At 44.4% G+C, this 15,938-nt stretch overlaps 1 protein-coding gene across 2 annotated transcripts; it reads left to right on the top strand.

Annotated features, from left to right (window-relative positions):
- Positions 1–8,964: 8,964 nt before the first annotated feature.
- On the top strand, positions 8,965–13,250 carry LOC147289201 (3'-5' exonuclease domain-containing protein). 2 transcript variants are annotated; one of them, XM_086237434.1, is made up of 8 exons: positions 8,965–9,382; positions 9,975–10,112; positions 10,316–10,399; positions 10,725–11,105; positions 11,318–11,394; positions 11,488–11,623; positions 12,380–12,583; positions 12,915–13,250. In XM_086237434.1, exons 1-8 carry the CDS (start codon positions 8,990–8,992, stop codon positions 12,972–12,974), a joined length of 1,473 nt encoding a protein of 490 aa, XP_086093560.1. In that variant the 5' UTR covers positions 8,965–8,989; the 3' UTR covers positions 12,975–13,250. The 2 variants fall into 2 exon arrangements, with proteins under 2 accessions (XP_086093560.1, XP_086093559.1); XM_086237433.1 differs by having other exon boundaries at positions 10,276–10,399; positions 10,663–11,105.
- Positions 13,251–15,938: the final 2,688 nt, after the last annotated feature.

Here is a 15,938-nt window from a genome sequence, read left to right as displayed (position 1 = left end):
AATCCGTAGAGGTTTACGTGGATGACATGCTGGTCAAAAGCATCAAGGCGGACGATCATGTCAGGGACCTCTCAGACATGTTCGGAGTCCTGAAGGAGTATCAGATGCGGCTGAACCCGGCCAAATGTGTCTTTGGGGTTCGGTCAGGAAAGTTCCTTGGCTACCTGGTCAGCCAACGGGGGATCGATGCCAATCCAGAGAAGATCCAGGCTTTGATCGACATGAAGTCCCCAAGGACACGCAAGGAAATCCAGAGTCTGACTGGAAGAGTTGCCGCCCTGAACCGGTTCATCTCGAAATCCACCGACCGGTGCCTCCCTTTCTTCAAAGCCTTAAGGGGAGCAGGGAAGAACATAGAATGGACCCCCCAATGCGAGCAGGCCTTTCAAGATCTGAAAAGTCACATGGGGGAACCTCCCATCTTATCCAAACCAGAGGAAGGTGAAGAACTTTTTCTCTACCTCTCTGTCTCTGACTCGGCTCTCAGCTCAGTTCTAGTGAGAGAGGTCGGTGGTGTACAACACCCCGTCTTCTATACGAGCCGAGCCCTCGCCGATGCCGAGACCAGATATCCAAGGTTCGAGAAGATGGCTCTCGCCCTGGTCAGCTCGGCTCGGAAGTTGAGGCCCTACTTCCAGGCTCATTCAATCGTTGTCTTGACGGATCAGCCGCTCAGACAAATCCTGGCAAAACCCGAGACTTCGGGTCGGCTCATCCAGTGGTCAGTCGAGCTTGGCGAGTTTGACATCATCTACCGTCCCAGGACGGCCATCAAGGGTCAGGCTATGTCGAACTTCATCTGTGAGTCGACCACCTCTACGAAGGACCCACCGCGCACCGACGCTATGCCAACGGCGTCCGATCCGAACACAATCAACGAACGCGGCCAGGTTGATCTCCTCACCTGGACCCTCTATGTGGACGGATCTTCCAACGCCATGGGAAGCGGAGCCGGGCTTGTTCTGATCTCCCCAGAACAAGTTGTGATGGAGTATGCTCTTCGCTTCAAATTTCAAGCATCCAACAATGAAGCAGAGTATGAGGCACTCATCGCCGGGCTCAGATTGGCAAAGGAGCTCGGCGCGACCAAACTGAACATCTTCAGCGACTCCCAACTAATCGTCAATCAGATATTGGGAGAGTATGAGACTCGGGAGCCCAGCATGACTGCCTATCTCGAGAAGACCCGTTTGCTGCTCGGGAACTTCCACAAATACAAAATATCCCAAATCCCGAGGGCAGAAAACTGCAGGGCCGACGCCTTGGCGCTCCTGGCTTCGGCCACGGATACTGGGTCCGCCAGGCACGTTCCAGTTGAAATCCTGGACAGACCTAGCACCGCCGAAAACGAAGTCACTGTCATGCAGACCGAGGCCGAGCCGAACTGGATGACGCCGATCATCATCTACTTGGTCTCCGGGATCCTCCCCCCGGAGAGGGACAAGGCACGTCTCATCAAAACGAGGTCGGCTCGGTTTAGCATGATCGATGGTCAGCTCTACAAGAGGAGTTTCTCCCTGCCTTACTTGCGGTGTGTCACTCCCCAAGAAGGCCAGGATGTGCTGAGAGAAATCCACGAGGGGATATGCGGCAACCACTCTGGAGGAAGAGCCCTAGCCTACAAGACGATCAGACAGGGTTACTTCTGGCCAACGCTGAACAAGGACGCAGATCATCTGTCCCGCGCTTGTATCAAATGCCAGCAGTTCGCCGCAGTCCCTCATCAACCTCCCCAGTTGCTGACCTCCATATCCAGTCTCTGGCCGTTCGCGCAGTGGGGACTCGATCTAATCGGCCCTATGCCGAAGGCGAAAGGGCAGGTCACCATGGCGGTAGTAGCAGTCTACTACTTCACCAAGTGGGCCGAGGCCGAGCCCCTAGCCACAACCACAGCCGAACGGATGGAGACCTTCGTCTGGAAGAACATCATATGCCGGTTCGGCATGCCGCACACCATCATTGCGGACAATGGCAAACAGTTCGACTGCAAGAAGTTCAGGAGTTTTTGTTCACGTCTGAACATCAACTTGCGCTTCATCGCGCCTTACCATCCGCAGTCGAACGGACAGGTCGAGGCCATCAACAAGATCATCAAGAAGACCCTCAAGACTAAACTGGATAATGCTAAGGGGAATTGGCCTGAACTCTTGCCAGAGGTGCTTTGGTCTTACCGAACTTCCTATCGCAACTCGACGAAGGAAACACCCTATGCATTGGCATTCGGAACTGACGCCGTCGTCCCGGTCGAAATGGGGACTCCTTCATTCCGGACCGGCACGTACAATCCCGAGACCAATGACACCGGTCTTCGGCTCGGCCTGGACATAATCGAGGAGAGGCGAACCGACGCAAATCTCTGCCGAGCCGCTTACCAACAGAGGGTAGCCAAATACTACAACCAGAGGGTCAGACCCAGGAGCTTCGGATTGGGCAGCCTCGTCATGAAAAATAATCCCCTCGCTGTCAAGGAGAGCTCATTCGATCCGAACTGGACCGGACCATACAGAATCACAGGCATAGTCAAGCCTGGCACTTACAACTTGGCCACTCTGGCTGGGAAGCCTCTCAAGCATAGCTGGAACGCTGAACACTTGAAGACTTATTACCAGTAAAATGTAGTTAGGATCGGGGACTGTCCGACCTAACACCCATTCCAATCAATGAAGAGATGAACACATTTTGACTCATTTCTTCTTATTTTTTCGAAACAAATACTGGGGACTCTACTCCTATACACTTTCAACAAAGAGGAAAGATCTAAGTGTTTCCTTCGAAAAAATAGTAAACCCATGTGCCGAGCCGAAGTGCCACTTTCGGCCCGACGCTCGGTACATTACAGACTCATCAGGTCTATAAACTCATGTGTCGAGCTGGCGCGCCATTTCCGGCCCGATGCTCGGCATATTACAGACTCATCAGGTCTATAAACTCATGTGTAGAGCTGGCGCGCCATTTCCGGCCCGATGCTCGGCATATTACAGACTCATCAGGTCTATAAACTCATGTGTCGAGCTGGCGCGCCATTTCCGGCCCGATGCTCGGCATATTACAGACTCATCAGGTCTATAAAAATCCCTGTCCGAGCCGAAGTGACTTCCTACAGTCCTAACGTTCAACAGGATATTTCTAAAAGAAAAATATACACTCCAACCAAAACTTTCATCGTGCATGCCGAGCCGATCTGAAAGTAAGTTTGAATATTTTTCTCAAAAAACAAAATTCCTAAATATCTCAATGGGCATGCCGAGCCCATCTGAGATCACTAGGGTTTTTTAAATTTTTACTTATCTTGGTTATGCTTATCAAGCTGATCCTAAGACAAGTTCTAATTTGTCATTACCATTCATTCTCATTGCAATCGGCATGCCGAGCCGATCTCAAAATGCCTGTTTTTATTATGTTTTTCATTTTTATCATTTTTCTTATTCATGTGTTATTAGTTATGTCTTTAGCTTAATTTCCGAGCTGAACTGACAGCAACTTGTACCATAAAAAGAAAATACTGATAAAATTAAACAAGATAAATCCAAACAACATATTGTTCAAAATTCAAATCAAACCCGAGCCACACACCGGCTCGGAGAGAAAAATAAAAACATAACATGACAATTAAACAAAATTAGCTATCATGCAGATCGCTCGGCAGGGCCCTCCTGGATCGGCTCAGTTGACTCCTCGGGCGTCTCCTCACCGAGCTGCACCACCTCAACCCCGCCGATCTGCATCTCAGCGTTGGGATCGGATTCGGGGACCGGGGGGATCGGGGTCGGCTCATACGCAGGCAATGGAGGATCTTCCGGAGTTGGCTCGCCTTCAGTAGGGACTTGGCGATCGGGAAGAGGAAGCTCATCCTGCTGACTTCCCTGGGTATCCTCCTCACCGTCGGACTCGCCGAGGAACGAGACATCCCAGTCCGGCCTCTTCGACTTGATCTCGTCCAGCAACTCCTTGTACCCGTCGAAGTGGGCATCAGCAAGTGCCTTGGCGCTCGGCGCTCCAGCTTGACGTCGGAGCTCGGCGGTCCTCCGTTCGGCAGCCTCGACGTCTCGCTGGAGATCGTCGACGTACAGCCCCAGGTCAGTCAATTTCTGCTCCGAGGACACAAGCTCCTTCCCGAGCCGAGCTACCTCCACCTCTTTCTCGGCCAACTTGGACCGCAGGCCCGCCGACCGATCGCGCTCGGCCTTCACCACCCGCTTGGCCTCGGCCAGCTTCTCCTTCAACTCCTGGGTCCGCTCCCGAAATCTCCCCAGTGTCGCCTCGGCCTCGACGGCGGCATGGGCAGCTTCGAACTGCCTCATGGCGAGCTGCAAAAGAAACACATTTATCACCAATCCGAATCGAGCGGATAGACGAAATCCGAAGTAAAAAAGACTTACCAACATAGCCTGGCGGGATGTGGTCAGAGCTTGGTGGCTGAAGCTCGGCTCGTCCTGACCAGCCCAGAGCCCCTCCCGCGCCCTCGCCGTCATCACGCGCTTAAGGCCCGAGACGAACGGCTCGATGCAGGGGTCCACCTCCACCGCCTTCAAGGGCGCCGAGCCGGACGCCTCGGCACCAGAACCACTGGGCTCGGCCCGAGCTCTCTTTTCCACCCGGGCCTCGCTCTGGGGAGCCTTCCTCTTCTCTGCTGGCCGAGCCGGTCTCGGCGCAGAAGGTCCAGGCTGAGCTGCCGCTGCGGCAGGAACCTGGACCGGCTCGGCAGGAGCCCGCCCCGCGGCCCTCCTCTGGACGCTCCGAGCGGCCTTCCTCCTAAGACGAGCCTCCAGCTCGGTGGGCGCCATTCCCCTCTCGGCTCGCGGATTCCACCTGGGCACAAACCAGGAGATCCCGCTTTGTCTGATCTGAGTTTCCCCGAGCAGAAACTTAGTTGACAAGTATTCTGCTGGTGAATCCCTGATCTCGGCGATCTGATCCTTGAGCTCGCCCCTCAGCTTGTATTTGCCCCAGCTGACTGCAAAGACGAAACCAAAAAGAGTTAGAAAAAATACAATTATCAAAAAACATATACAAATTGCCCTCGGATCGGCCCCGGATGTCCAATGCCCACCTGGAATCCTAAAGGCTCTGGGGACCCGAGCCGAGGTGGTGCTATTTGGATCGGCGAACTCCCAATCCCCAGAGACAAAAAAGTATCTTCTCTTCCATGTCTTCTGGGAGGAGGGATTCCCACCGAAGAGTGGCCCCGAGTACGCCTGGAGGTTGTAGAATCCGAGCTCACTGTGCTTCGACCTCAGCGCGTAATTGCAGAACAGGACATCCTTGTGTGGCACACACTTGTGCACTTTGTGCCACAAGATATGCATGGACAGGATTATCCTGTATACGTTCGGATTCAGTTGGTGTGGCGCCGCGCCGATCGTCGCGAGCCAGTCCTGCAGGAATGGGTGTAGGGGGAGCCGAACCCCATTCTCGAACATCTCTGGGTACATGGTCACCCATCCCCTGGGGGGTCGGCTCGGCTTCTCCCCTTCCATCGGCAATCTCGTCTGCACGGACTCGGGAACTGAGTACCTATCCCTCAAGTCCCTGAGATGATACTCTGTCATCTCATTGGGGATCTGATCGGCTTTCCACGCCAAATCCTCGTAGAAATCCGGGTCGATCGGACTCCCCGTCACTCCCTGAGCCGAGGTCGACGCCTCGTGACCCCTGTCTCTTTCATCCGAACCTGAGGTGAGTCTGCTCGGGATGGTGGCGATCGGCTCGACGTCAAGAGGCTCTTCGTCACCTCCTTCGGCCGTCCCTTGTTCCCGGTCAGAACTCAATATTTCGGGGTTTTCCTGGTCCCCTCGGGCTCGGCGCTCTCCACCTGGGTTGCGATTCAATGCCGAGCCGGCCTCGTCCAATTCTTCGGACAAGCCATCCCAACTTGCCTCGCCCGCCGGTGGGCTTCGGCTCTGCTCGGCGTCACTATCCCCCTCAAACGCTTCTCCCGAGCCGAGCCGGCCGCTCGAATCAGTCTCAGACATTACTAACAGTTTCTCTTTTTCTCTCTCTCGCTTTTTGGATCAAAAGATGCCCTTTTTCAAGAACACCAAGAACACACACCCAGAAAACCCGAAATGCAAAAAACTCAGAAAGGAGGAGAATCACTTACTGGTTTTCCTCCGCCCAAAGTTTCCGCCCCAAACACCCTCGGAACCACCTCGCCTACTGCCGTACGTGGTCGGATTCGAGATCGGACAACTTCAAAGACGACGGTGAGAGAAAGAAATCTGCGGTGTGAGAGAGAGTTTTCGCAGGAGAGAGAGAGAGAGTCTGAAGATGAAAGTGAGGGAAGAGAGAGAAACCACCACTTTTATATCCCCATGCAAACCAATCTCAGCCCTTCATTTCTGGCGCTTCACATGCCAGATCTTGACACCTGTCAAGCATTCAAAAACACCCATAAGTGAGGTGACCCTTACGTTCCCCCATGCAGAAATCAAACGTCCCTTCACATGCCCCCAAGATATGTTGACCAATCACAAGTCACCACCTGCTCGGATCTTCGGAAACGTAGATATGTCGGGTTCGGCTCGGATCAAGCAAGCATATTATCTTTGGGAAGGTCATCGCACTTCAGCTTCCAATCCACCACTGTCCGCTCGGCTCGGAAGCTGGGGGACTCCTGTTTGTGGGAAAATCCACATCAATCCGAACAGCCAATCATGGCTCGACACGTGGCTGGTCAACATCCACCTCGGAGTTGACTCTCAGTGGTCAAACTTTGACCTCCACATCATCACTGCTCAGCACTTCCTCTACCAGCTCAGACCAGGTCTCCACACCGGGCCCTCCATGTTCGGTCCGAGCCGAACCGATGATCTTCGAAGATCGAGTGTCCATCTTCCCACGATCATCTCAGTTCGGCTCGGTTCGGCTCGGCGCAGGGGATGGTCACCTTTCGAGTTCTGACGTCGGCCAGTTAGGGCTCGGAAAGATCCCAGTCTACTGGACCGGCTCGGTCTGGAATCCCATGTCCGATCCGACCACACATGGACTTCATGTCTACGCATAGGAACATGTGTTCGTATCGGCTCGGCTCGGCTCTCCGTCGCCATTCCCAGGAAGATCACGCTGGGACGAACCGCCACACTTAAATGCACCTGACACAAATCTTCTGACAGAGGGAATGTCAGGCCTGCATTCATGACTACTGGGGCAGTTTGCCTGAACCTTCCAACCTTGCATTTAATAGGGCATTCAATGCAGCATTGAATGCTGAGGAAGCAAGCAGCTGAACATGCAACTAGGTCTGGCCAGATGCGTGGGTCTCTGGCAACCATTCATTCACATGCAGGTAACTTGATCATTAAGTCTTCCTTTGCCTATATAAAGGGATCATATATGCACAAAAGGGGGATCTAGCAATCTATGCATCTACCCACAAACACTTACACAAAATTTCCACTCACCAAAGAGCTTACCCAACTTGCTGAGAATAACCCAGAACATTTGCCTTGTTCTTCCTATTCTCCCAAGTTCATCCTCTGTCCTTCCTCATCCACCATCAAACACCATCACTGATTTCATCATCGGAGTGTGTTGGGCTGGTACCACACCGGTCCATCTCCTTTGATCTTGTTTCTTTTGCAGGAAGATCTCAACCAACATCCACTTCATCATCCAGCAAAGCACCTGATCAGCCAGATCAGCTATTCTGAGTTGTTGCATCTACCTTATGAGAATTTGCATCAACAGATATATATTTGCATGAATAGTATTGGTAGTTTAGTATAGTACTAGTATTAATTGCAATAATATTAATATTAGTAATAATATATACTAGTATAAGTAGTTTAATAATATATATTAGTACATATCCTATTAATTTAGTATGAATATTAATATATATACCAACAAATATGACTAGATGTATATATGCTTGCATTACATACCTAAAAATGAAATTCTTATTTTTCTAAAAATAACAACATTTACTTTATTAGATAATGACTCTATATCTTAACTCACACTTTTAATAATATTAATATGATAAAATTATACAATTATATTTTTTTATAGTTGTTTATAATATTAGTAGTTTAATATTTATTGTACCACTAACATAATAGTATTATATAAGCATATATAATTAAATTTTGGTAATTATTTCAGTTTTTTTGGTATATATTTCGATAATAATTGATTCGGTAATCGGTCAATTTACCAAATTTTGTCAGTTTCGGATTTTTGTTCTTAGAATTTTGAAAATCGGTTGATCAAACTAAAAAATTTCGGTCGATAGTCGGTCGGTTCGGTAAAAACCAACCCAAAGGGCAGCCCCCTACACATCACACTCATTTACTCAAAAAATTATTGTGTATAATCGTAACAAAATTACGTGGTGTAACAAATTCACGTATTATAAGATAAATTACAAGTTTATACTCATAGGAGTATAGTAATGATAACATCTAACCATACTATAACACATGAATAGTTACACACTTATTTGTCGTCAGTACCAATGGCAATAGCCCCTTTCTTTTTCTCATTCTATGTTTCTTTCTTTATCTCATCTTCTATTTTTTCTATAAAAAAAGAAAGAGAAGGAGAGAGAGAGAGAGAGAGAGAGAGAGAGAGAGAGAGAGAGAGAGAGAGAGAAGAGGAGGGGGCGACACAAGTGCGTGGGTGGGACTTGGGAGGGAGGAACGATGGGGAGTGTGGTGGGCTGGGGTGGGGTGGGCTGGGGTGGGGTGAAAGTATTTTTTCAATTTATTTATTTCGATTTGGAGGGAAGAGATCAAACTTGAGTGGGGGATAATTTTACAGCCATCCAATTGGGTTACCCATCAATTGCCAATTTATTTATTTGTTTAATAGTAAAAATGTCAGTTTTGAAAGTAAAGTTTTGTGTAGGTTTCTTTGATGCCTCTATATTATGCTTCTTTGAGAAAATAAAAAAGGCCAATACCCGGGACGAAAGGGGCCCAACCCGAGAAACTCCCTATTAAACGGTAGAAGAATAAAACTTCTAAACTGCAGTAGTGCTAATTCTTCCATGGATCCCCGATACCCGAGTCCCCTTAAAATCCATTTTGTTTCATCCATCGAGTCTCCCGAGTTTACTCAGTTGACTCGGTCTTTGACTCGTTCCAGGATCATTGCACTCGATGCCGAGTGGAAGCCCCTCCGCACCCAACACTCATGTTTCCCAACAGTCGCTCTCCTCCAACTCGCCTGTCAACTCGGTCCTCGACTCGGAAGTGACTCGGACGACTCAGTTGTTTTCCTGCTTGACTTGTTCTCCATTCCTCTACCTTCAATATGGGAATTGCTGAGAGATGCATTTGTTTCCCCTGATATTCTGAAACTGGGTTTTAGATTTAAGCAGGATTTAAGATACTTGTCCTCCACTTTCAGCTCACATGGCTGTGAACCTGGGTTTGACAGGGTAAGAGCTTTAAATTTTGCAGTTGTGGTCCGTTTGCGTGCTAGGAAAATGCCGCAAATGAAGGGAAAGTTAACATTTTGAGGCTTAATTTTTTCAGAATCTTGGGACCCAATTAAACCCTTTAGCTAACATCAAGCAATTTTCTTTTATTTTCCTCTGTTTTATTGATTGCTCACTACTGGTGCCCATTTATGGAAATAATCATAAGCTAGCTTAAATTTTTTGCTTGGGTTATAGATACTTTGATATGGTATTAATTGGGAAATTTAGTCAAACATGATCTTCGTTAATCGTTAGCAACATACTTCATTATTGTTCTTTAACTGCAAGTGCAACAGTTTTGTGCAATGCAATAGCTTGAGCTTTTGTGAGAGTGTAACGTCGGTTGGATTATTGAAGGTTGAGTTATCCTGCTCAATATGATGTTTTTATGTCTAGAGTATTATTGTGTCTAACTGTTTCCACCTTGCATTGTCACCTATGAGGGATATTGCATTATAGCTAGTAAATTGAAGGCTTGTTTCGTAGAGGCTCAGTTGATATTTCCATAAGAGAGGATTCTACTTATAGTGAAAGAATTTATGATGAACAGGTGGAGCCGTTTTTGGATATTACGAGCATATACCATCATCTGCAACACAAGCAACCTGGGGCTGGGAGGAAGACGCCAAGGGAAATCAAGAGTTTAGCAACTATCTGCAAAGAAGTCCTTGACATCTCTCTTTCCAAGGTTTGGATTTTTAACATCTTTGTTCTACTCATTTGAGTATCAAGTCAAGTTCCTATTATACTCTGCAATGTAAATGTCTAGGCTCTAACTACATGATGGAGTGACGGGATGGGCAATTGTAGTTACTATAATAATTTGTTAATGTACCATATTTCTTCTTTAGGAACTTCAATGTAGTGATTGGTCATGTCGTCCTCTTACAGAAGAGCAGAAAACATATGCAGCTATGGATGCACACTGCTTGCTTGAAATATTTAATGTCTTCCAAGCCAAGGTCATCAAAGAAGGTCTGTGTCACTAGATATTTTAAACACATTTATTGCTTGATATACTGGTGTTTATGCATTTGTTGCACATTATCCAGTTAAACACAGAAAGTTTATTATTATCTTTGATCCTCTGGAGCATGCATAACTTGTTTAACTATCGCTGGAGACTCTTGATGATATACTGGAGACTCTCTCTCTCTCATAGGTTTGAAGCCTTGCCTTTTATTATACGAATTGCTATATCCTGTTGGTTGTGGAATTTATTGGACTGGTAACTGCAGGGTGCTTAATTCAAAGTCCCAGTGAACCACATCCCTCAATTATCAATCTTGGTTTGAAACAGGTTCTTGAGAAGCTTGATACATGTACTACAATTGTAAGGATGAGATTTCATGAAGCTTTAGATATAGTTCGAGCTACTGCATCTGATCTTTCTCACAATATAGCTTTGGTAGAGGGAATGGCTTTGAGGACACGACATAGGAATACCCTGCCTATGGATGAATTCCTCTTGAAGGTTGTAAACAAATATGGGGAGAAAATTTTGTTGAAAGAATCGGATAAAAAGGCCAAAACTACCAAAAGAAAAGCAAAAAGACGGTCATCAGCGGGTTCGGTTTACAAGGTAAAGCAAGGACAAAATTTCGAAGATTGGCAAGGTCCTGCACCATGGGATTTGACCTTGGGGGGTGATGGACACTCAAAGTTTCTATGTGATGTGATGGTAAGTTTTATCTCTTTATATTCCCCTTTCTTTGATGCTATAGATAACTTTTTCCTTTCCTTACATGGCTGATGCCAACTACCCAGGAAAAAAAAACACTTTTTCATAGCAGGTTCATGTCCTTATTAGTGATCAGCAATTGAACACCCCCCACCCTCTCCCCCTTCCCATCTTTCTTTGTTGCTCTATAAGGGTTGCTCATGCTTACTCAGGTTGAAGGCTTAGCTAAACATTTAAGGTGTGTTGGGGTCGATGCTGCAATCCCATATTCAAAAAAGCCTGAACCCAGGTATTCTCATGATTATGCTCTTATTTGTTAAATATTTTGTAGTGTTTTAATGTGTTTTCCATGACTCTATTAATTTGGATTCATTTTATGTAGGGAGTTAATAGACCAAGCAAATAGAGAGAAGAGAGTGCTCTTGACAAGGGATGCGAAGCTGCTGAGACATGAGTATCTAATAAAAAATCAAATATATAGGGTGAAGAGTCTTCTCAAGAATGAACAATTACTTGAGGTATGCCTGTGCTCATTTTGAATGGCCAACAGGCCCTACACCTTCCATGAAAATCAGATTGCATTGACACATACATACTATGTTGGGAAACTACTTTTCCATTTCAAAATTATTAAATAAAACAAAAAAACACATGAAACCATTGCAAGTGATTCATGGTCTTTCAGGATTTAATTAACAAATTTTAGAGTTAAATGCACTGTTGGTCTACTTACTTTCACGTTTTTCCCAAGTTGGTCCCCGATTTTTTTTTTGTACCAAGTTGGTTCATTTTCTTTTCGACGTTTACCTACTTAGTCCATTCCGTCAATTTTTAACAATTTTCCATCAAATTAGAGGGCATAATAGACTTTTCATTCATGTTTCTTCTTTTATTCTTTTTTATCTTCTTTAAATTAGATTAAAAGTAAAATAAAATAAAAAATTAAAATATATAAAAACAAGAAAATTTGATGAGCCCCAAGTCCCAACAGACCCCACCTGTGTTTCCTTTCTCCTTCTTTTTTCCTTCTTCTTTATTCTTCTTTCTTTCCTCTTCTTCTTGTTTCTTCTTTCTGCAACTCTTCCATTGATAATCAAACAATCAACTAAAAAGATTTAGGATCAGATAACTAATTAAGATGTGATAGATATGCGTAGGGTTACGCCCTTGTTTGTGTTTAGTTTTGGAAATACATTTTCCTAGATTATAACATTCAAAGAAGCAATCAGAATGGCCAAGTGTTGTTACAGTATGAATCTGAAGTATTTTTGCAGGTAATTGAAACTTTCCAACTAAACATTAGTGAGGAACAGTTGATGTCAAGATGCACCAAATGCAATGGTAGGTTTATTCAAAAGCCCTTGACAACTGAAGAGGCTGTTGAAGCTGCGAAAGGTTTCCAAAGAATTCCTAACTGCCTGTTTGATAAGAATCTAGAGTTTTGGCAGTGCATGGACTGCAACCAACTTTACTGGGAGGTATGTTTATTAATCGTTCTCGTTTCTATCTCTCTCTCAACAAAGCCAGTTGTCCATCCTTGGTCCTACCAAATGAGAGAGATTTATGCTTAGCTCTCCCCTTAAGATATAATTCTATGCGGGAAACTCATTTGAATTGTACATTATATTGAAAACAGTATAATGTTTAAATTGTTGTGCTAAGCAAATGATACATGATTTGACTTATTCTCTTCGTTTGTTTGGAAAATCACTTTGAGGTTGTACTTTTGATATGATATTCATAGGTGGATAGTGTTGGTACCTGTCTTTGACATTGTGTGTAACATGTGTGTTGTTGTTGTTGTTACAGGGAACTCAATACCACAATGCAGTCCAGAAGTTCATTGATGTTTGCAAGTTGAATGAGTAAATTGAAGTTGATAATCATTGTGGCACTAGTGTGTTAGTGGTCCATTTGTTGCCACTCATATTTTTTATGTTTTTTTTAATCTTTGTTGTAATATATTCATATTTGTACTGTTTTAAGTAATGTATGTTATCATACATATCAAAAGCCTAACAAAACATTCCCCCACTTTGTTTTGGTGATTTGATGGTGATGCGCATCCAATTGGTTGTACCTTTCATTTTATGGGCGAAAGGTCCAACCAAAATTAGAGAATAATAATAAGAAAAACTTTAGACAGATGAGCAATAGAGCATGTCTTCTAGTTCTGTATGTTCACCGTGATTAGTATTTACCATGGCTTTTTTTCAGCCTAACCTTCATTTTGAAGTCTCAACCTGTCACTTGACGTGAAACAATTCCTCATGGCCCACAGGCCACAGTAAAAGTCAGCTTAATCTATAATTATGGCTATTAGGTTGAAGATTTTGTTGGATGCATAGATGAAAGTAGGGGACAAATGGTCCTCATTAACGGATTTAAAGTATGAATCATTTTCATTTTCATTTTCAAGTAGGGAATTTTGAGGGTCATGATTACATTGACTATAGCATGCAAGCTCAGCCTAAGTTTTCAAATATCTTGTGCTGTGTTTTAGAATAATGTGACACATAGGCCATTTAACTTGCTAGGTTTGCTTTGTTAATTAATCTTATTTAGGACTTCAAGTTTCCTTTAAATAAAAATTATTTAACTTTTGGTTGGGTAAACAAGGCACCAATATTGGTTATAATTGGTGCAGTGGTTTTTTAAATTAATTAATTGAAAAGTAGTAGTTGGGCAAAAGTATGATTGAGATGAAGATATAGTAAACCTTCCAAGAGCAAACTCTACTAATTTGGTCAAGACAGGAGGGGAGGGAGGAAGCTCCATTGCTTGAAGCTTTTATGGTTAATGGATAGCCCACGGTTGATTTTTCAATGTTCTTTTGGGCCCACATGTTTCATTTTGTTTTTGTGGGTGGGTCCACCTAAGTTGGACCAGCCTATAGCTTCTTTCTTGTAAAGATGGTGAGGCCCAAATGAGGAATGCCCTCTTTTTCTCTTTTCTTCTCATTTTTCGCTCAATCAAGGAATGCATTCTCTTTTTTTTGTCGCTTATGTAACAGGTGCCATTGTTAAAGATTTCTAGTCTTCTACTATTGAAATGCTAAACAAGTTTCTATTGTTAAAAAATAATATTAGACATTTTAATTTTGGGTTTCAAATAATTTATCCGTATTTTATATAGTATTAATAAAATAGTTTCACATAAATAAATAAAAAGTTTAACATATAAATTTAGGATTTCTCACAGTAATACTTTCATAAGTGTGAATATGTGATAGGTCATAGTGTCATAGCCATCACTGGTGTGTCGTCCGATGCGACCCCACTGCTCTTTCCTATCAAAATTCAAATCATGAACAGTTCCAGTGCACTGAGGCACTGCTCTTGGTTCCCCCTCAACGACATGTTTCATGAAGGATCGAGTCAGACGAACGACGAGTCGTATGAAGCCAACGTGAGACGCGTGGCAGGCAAAGAAAATTTGAAGCAGCAGCATGGCGTGACGTACGGAGTTTGACTAAAGGTGTTGGTCAGACAATCCTACGACAGTTAGCAGGTCCTTTAGGTTCGGTTGGATAGACAGCGCCACATGAGCACGTTCCCACTCATCACTATTATTCATTGATTTGATGCAAGTAATGGAGGGAGAACCCGCAGTCCTAAATATTCTCATTCTTTTTCCGCGACACGTTTCGCAACTACAGAAGCTCTCCTATGGTGCTTGGTGGGACACACACACTCTTCATCCCATCACATTTTGCCACGTGTGCAAGGCCTCTCCAGCAGTGACCTTGCCGCCGTCACTGCCTCCGTTTCAGCCTCTGCCGTAGAACACCATTTTTATTTGAATTATGATTTAATTATGAGGTCATGAGTCTTATGAGTTATGACTAATAAGACCTTAACACGTCGTATTTGGCAGCAGAGAGTGGAATCCCAGAAGACCAAAACCAAAGTACTCCAACCACCCTAGAGGATCCCACTTACACTTGCTCTTGTCGCTTCTTAATTTGTTCCCTCCTACATTGCATGTTGCCAACCTTTTTAAGTTTTAACCTTTCTTCTTCTTCTTCCTCCTCCTTACCCTTTATTCCTTGTTGTTTAGTATTACTTTTTCATGCTTTATAATTTGCAGGTCTAGATCTAATACTAGTTAGACTACCCATCTTAGTTATTACAGGGCTGACTACATATATGTACGGCTTTAATTAAAGTGGGAAATTCGAGCTTTTATTTAGTCACCATCTGTTTTGTACGTTTCCCAAATAGGGATAAGAATTAGACTAAAGATGTATCCAAAATAAATTGGGTAGTATGACACCATAGATTAAGCAGAGAACATTTAACTTGAACAAGTTTAGAAATTAAGGTCTCCAATGCCTGTGTTAATTACAACTTTCGCATGCTATCTAGTACTTGCAAATTCATGAAGTTGTAATTATCGATCATTGGCACAAGGCTAAAAACCAACCTTCTGGTAGTTGAAACCTATATCTAGCTAGTACTCCTTCATGGCTTCAACTTCAAGCATGCAAAATAAAGAGAAATTAAATTATAAGTGAAATTTAAGAGAGCACAGAGGAGGAAAAATATTGATCCTAACTTCCTCATTCTCTGGTCAGAAAGAACCCAATAAAGTCTACAGTGCATATATACGCACATAGACGCCTTGACGGCCACGAAGAGTGACATTGGCCAATGTACAAGAATATATATTCTACTAAAATTATGTGCATGTGGTCATGTACACATTATTCCCAAATATCAAATATAAGATAGTATATATATATATAGTATGACAATGAAAGAAGTAAAAGACAAAAGTACCCCTCTCTCTCATATAGTTGGCCAACACATGGAACCGCACCACATATACCAT

This window comes from Dryas octopetala, chromosome 3, assembly GCF_963921425.1.
Source record: "Dryas octopetala chromosome 3, drDryOcto1.1, whole genome shotgun sequence".
Taxonomy (NCBI): domain Eukaryota; kingdom Viridiplantae; phylum Streptophyta; class Magnoliopsida; order Rosales; family Rosaceae; genus Dryas; species Dryas octopetala.
Note: the sequence above shows the minus strand (reverse complement) of the source record. Positions and strands in the feature narration are given on the sequence as shown.

Bases quoted from the DNA above. Each gene is read 5' to 3' on its own strand.
- LOC147289201 (XM_086237433.1), top strand. From the start codon at position 8,990: ATGGATCCCCGATACCCGAGTCCCCTTAAAATCCATTTTGTTTCATCC. The intron at 11,395-11,487 runs GTATTCTCATGA...CATTTTATGTAG, and splicing joins TCAAAAAAGCCTGAACCCAG to GGAGTTAATAGACCAAGCAA. The intron at 12,584-12,914 runs GTATGTTTATTA...TTGTTGTTACAG, and splicing joins GCAACCAACTTTACTGGGAG to GGAACTCAATACCACAATGC.